General features: G+C 36.6%; 1 protein-coding gene across 1 annotated transcript; it reads right to left on the bottom strand.

Moving 5' to 3' along the window:
• Positions 1-257: 257 nt before the first annotated feature.
• Positions 258-4,298, bottom strand: LOC108965393 (short neuropeptide F-like). Its single transcript, XM_018927753.1, has 4 exons — positions 4,128-4,298; positions 3,589-4,052; positions 2,706-2,894; positions 258-685 (listed from the first exon to the last, which is right to left on the bottom strand). Exons 1-4 carry the CDS (start codon positions 4,219-4,221, stop codon positions 599-601), a joined length of 834 nt encoding a protein of 277 aa, XP_018783298.1. The 5' UTR covers positions 4,222-4,298; the 3' UTR covers positions 258-598.
• Positions 4,299-5,312: the final 1,014 nt, after the last annotated feature.

Raw genomic sequence — 5,312 nt, 5'->3', positions numbered from 1 at the left:
TTAAAAGTTTCACAAATTTATATTTTATCATTGAATAAAAATAGTATATAAGTTTTTTAAATTATTTTAACATAAACCTTAAACATAAATAAATAAAACGTATAAACATGTAAATGAACTAAACGAATAATTTCATATTTAGTTTTTAAAGAAAATTTTTCTTAATKAAAAATTTGCATTGAAATAAAAACAAATTATTTAAATTTTTCGTTTTGAAAATTTGTAAAATATTTTCTAACATAGAAACGCTATAAAAATAATAGTTTTGAACCATGGCGCATTGCACAACAGCTTTTCGTCAAATAAAAACATGTATCAACAAAATTAAGTATTATTTAATTTATTAAATATTTTCATAAATATTTTTATTTAACAGTAAAGTTTATGGACACATATGTATGCAGGGTTACAAGGTTAAGTTATAACAATATTGCGCACATTTCTCTGGGGGTATGCTAGTATGTATTAATATTAAATTAATATATTTTTTATGGGTTAAAATTTCCATCCACCGAATTACATCGTCAGCGCCAGTGAGTTTTCCTGCCTTTGCCAATTATATAGTTTTTGTTTATATATTTTTTTAAATATTCAGCATTTAATTTTTAGCTTGTGCTTGCTGTGGTTGTTGTTGTGTTGCTGGCGCAGATTTGTCACCATTAATGGCATTTTGTGCAGCAACCTTCTGTAAAGAGAAAAAGTTCAAGGGTTAAATTAATATGACAAGAAAGTTTTAAARTAAAGAATTCCGGCTAACGTTTTAYTAAAAAGYTTTTTATCTAATTATTCTATGGAAAAATTTCAATGCTTCGACACCTTTTAGAATTAAACCAAAAAGAGTTGCAAGAATATTTTTTTCTCGGTATATGGGGTAATTCTGACTTACAAATGTGATTGTAGTTTTTTGGCTCACCCTATTAATTAACCCTGTTAAGGCCAGAAAGCGATGGTAAGCAACTTAGAGAATAAMTGAGAAGTCTGTCCTACTTAGGTTATAACATATAAATTTTATGGAAATATTTTGTTGAATAATTATTCGAGATAAATTCATGAARAAGTGCAAATAGCAATTACCCGTYTGAAGAACAACAAAACGGCGTAGGTCGATGGATTGTCGGCCGAGCYATTTWAATACGGCTGAGTTTCTTARTAGAATATGATCGGATGAAAACATATACGGCGATTGGAATTTAAGTGTGCTGTGCCCAATCTACAAAAAGAGAGACCCCACAATCTGCGCCAACTAACGTAGGATAAGCCTCCTCAGCATCGCATATTAGGTTCTATCGAGTGTACTGTCTAAAAGGCTGAAGCACACCGTCTTCAAACTGATTGGAAAATCAGACATAGAAAATCTACAATTGGACAGATTTTCACCATGTACCAAATCATGGAAAAGACCCGTGAAAACAGGATCGAGACACACCACATCTTCGTTGATTTCAAAGCTGCTCTTGGCTGAGAGACGAGGTTTCAGATAAGGCGACTCCCTTTTGTGCGACTTCTTCAATCTGGYGTCGAAGAAAATAATTCCAGCTTCAGAACTAAATAGAAAAGGTACACTTTTCTTTAAAGGCTGACTAGGTCATCTCGTTCAGATGGATGAAAACATTCCAACTCTGATAGTATCCGATGCATAGGAAGATGAAGATCTTCACTCCTTTGCAAAGACCAGGTGGAGAAGAACCTGACTACACTTGGTATCCCCAATTGAATGACTGATGCGCTGTTGTAAATTCGGCTATATCCGTGTAAGCGCTGTCAACACCCTTGAAGAAGCAGACTAATTATTAGAAGACTCATAGGGTATATCTAATCTGGCCAGGGGTTATCTTAATTAGAACTTCAAAATGAAATGAACAAGCAACTTGTACAAACTGACATAAATAAATTGAGATATAAGAGGGGGTCCGATAATGACTTAACCTCAGCCGATAGCGGCAATATCGTAACCAAAAGAAAGTATTGCTTAGTATATACTCTAACATGGCTACTGTTAGCCGAATCGGACTCATGCTATTGCTTTCACAGGTATGAAAAAGTCGTTTATACGAAGTTTAGACAAACGGAAAAAATAATATTGCTCTTGGTTTACAGACTTGAATTAAAAGAACAGAAATGAGCACAATAGTGAACCGCTTCCTAATCGTATGTWATGTTGTTTAAGCATAATTCGAAAGAGTGTCTGCGTGGATTCGTGAACTGGTTTRTACCAGAAACCAAATGACTATTGAAACAGTCGATTTCCCCGATAAATCGACTGTGATGAAACCAAATACTGTTTTATCGGTCGAATGCGCACAGTTTTTGGGATTGRAAAGGAGTACATACATCGATTACATGAAAGAAGTAGTCACAGTGGTCTACTTTGTTAAATTATTAGGCTTATTCCACTCAGAATTGCAAAAAAACTGCTTGATTTTTCTCAAAGAAAATCCCCGTCCAAGCGTGGWAAAGTCACTCTCCAAGCAGAATTTTGAGTGGAATRAAGCGGTATATAGRTTGAMCAAGTTGAAKAATCGTTTGGTCAAGTGTATCGWGCTAAAAGGAGACTAYGTTGTTTKMCTTTTCAGGGCAAAATAATTATTCGTTCGCACTCCAACCGAAAARGGCTTTTGCTTCCAGTCTTGAAATCTGGCACACTTTGTAAAAATTCTCTATAGCTATTGGAAGATGTAGTATCCATGGTGGCATTGCGTACATACCTTTGGTTCATTAGTATCACCGGCGGCGCTGCGGCCAAATCTCAAACGTAGAGGCGATGGCTTGCGTACTTCACGTTGGAATTCGTCATTGTCAGAATCGTATTGACGGAGTGAGAGCAACATATTGTGCAATTTTTCTGAAGTTAAGAGGGAGTTGAAGAAATCATCGGTCTGTTGAAGTTGTTCGTGCTGGGGTGGAAAGAGATATGTTGAAAATAAATGGAAAAAATAAATTAAATTCTAAAATTTTTGACTTTACAGTTAATATAGCGAATCTATGAGGGCTTTATAAACTTAAAAGACCTATGTATCTTCTGAAATATTAATAACCTACGTCAGAATTCAAAAGCTTTACAGTATTGATCCTTCAGTATCGCTGACATACAGTTYGTAAGTGGTTTATGCAGACAAAAGYTTAAAGTATCAGCTAAGAGACTCACATGAGTATCAAGTCGRTGGGATCAAAGCCCTTTGTTCAATCAGTTGTTTCARGCGGCRAGGGTYGTGAATATTTACATAAAAATTASCTTAAAGAAAAACCATTGAAACTARAAGGTGTTATGGATACCGGATCACTTGTTACAAAACTTTTGATGGTAAAATTTAATTTACTTTTTTATGCTATTAGAGATTGGTGGAAGCATATATAATTAGAAAAACTGTTTTCAGACTTCATTTGTCGTACACTATGACCCTTACTTCAGCTTCAATCTGACAATTCGCAAAGGCTTTAAAACTTCTGGGACTTTTCGCTTTTCTGTCATCATGACTTCAAGGCACACAAATTTGTGTTCCAATTACCTCTCTGTATTCATCCAGTCAAAAGTATTATACAATGACTGGCACTCTTACAAATGGTTTTCCTCACTCCGTTTCCACTTACCTCTAATTCATCATCGATATTATTCTGGATTCTTGGCAAGCTGCGKCCGAAACGCAAACGCTGAGGCTTACGTACCATACGCTCAAAACCAGCATCATACATGTCTTCGGGGTACTCGTCACCGTAAAAGGCAGCCGCTTCTTCGACATCASTTATGCCACCATTGTTGCTTACACCAGCCAAATCGTTCATGACAGCATCGAACTCGCTATGCAGTGGCATGCTGGGATCGCTGCGACGTCCGAAACGTAAACGTAATGATGGCGAACGTATTGGCTTCTGATTTACATCACCAAACCAACGTTTCTCGGCGGGCAAGTACATATCCGGATCGCTGCGTCGACCGAAACGTAGTCGCAACGAAGGCGAACGTTGAGCTTTGCGTTCGACCTGATGGTTGGGGAAAACAATCGGACCGGCATATTCGCGTTGCAGCAAGCTGTTGTATAAGTTGGCGAGTGCGTCTGTAAAACATAGATGTATTATATGTAGGTATATATATGTGTGTGTATATGGTTAAGACAATTGCGTATACGCACTGTTATCCGGCACATCGGCGGAGCTTTGCTGCCACAGCATAACACTAACGCAGACAAAGAAGAATGAGCTCACTAAACGGTTTGACATGAACATTTTGAATGCTGTTTTAGGTTTTTTTTGGTGTTGCTTTGTTTTCCGTAAAACTCTTACGCTGTTGAAGTGCTGTTTAGATTAGCTGTAAGTAGAGAAAGAGTAGAAAGGAAATCAATAGGTGCTTAAGAGCTTAGGCATCGATTTTTTTCTAAGTTGTCTTAAATTATAAAGTTTAAGTAAAAAGTTTAGAGTGCCTAAAATGTATTTGAAATTGTTTTGCATTCGAAAGTCATAAATATGTTGGTTAAAGCAGCGAAGTAAATGCTGAACTTGAAAGGCGACTTGAAAAGCAAATAAAGAGTATTTGGTTTAGAGTCACATACATTTTATTTCAAATAAAACAAAGAAAATCAATGGACAAGTCAACACTTAAACTGTATTATGCCACCAATGTATCCCAAGCCTGTATAAAGATCACACTGCATGCCTAATTATGCATCACCTTTTCCAGCATAAATCGGCAATCACAACGAATTTGGTTTTCCAACAGTCCAACATCTTTGACTTGAAGTTAGGCATGTACACAAAGAATAAATTTCAAACACATCGCTTCGATATTTTGACAGCTGGTTGGAAAACTATAGGTTAGTTAATAAGTCGACCTGCCGTAAATCCACAAATAATTCTATTTGAACTGCTAGAGACGCTTGCCCGTTGCGATGCCCGGAACCCCTAGGTATCGATCAAAACGACCGCCGCTTATCGACAAAACACTTAGAACCACACTAAAATTTATTGAGGTCGTTAATGCCAATTCCCGGGCTTGTAAAATGTATGACAACCGAGATTCTTTAACCTTAACCTGACAACAGCAAATTGTAACGTCCAGAATTTTTATTCTCACTGTGTGAGTGCCAATGGAATATTGTCCAGTAAGAGCGCCTATCATTTCGGCGATGTGAGCCTTACTAAGAGCTTGTATAATAGTTCAATGAACATTTTACAATCCACTCGGGGCCAGAAGCTTTCTATACTGATATAATTTTATGGCTTCAGTTTCTTTCAAAATACGTTGATTCCGCTGTGTTCAGGTACCTATCCAAGTTTAACGTGGAAGGGGCTTGAAGCTACAGCTAGTGAGGTCATGCACT

Source organism: Bactrocera latifrons, unplaced genomic scaffold, assembly GCF_001853355.1.
Source record: "Bactrocera latifrons isolate USDA-ARS-PBARC rearing strain unplaced genomic scaffold, ASM185335v1 scaffold_14, whole genome shotgun sequence".
NCBI lineage: Eukaryota > Metazoa > Arthropoda > Insecta > Diptera > Tephritidae > Bactrocera > Bactrocera latifrons.
Note: the sequence above shows the minus strand (reverse complement) of the source record. Positions and strands in the feature narration are given on the sequence as shown.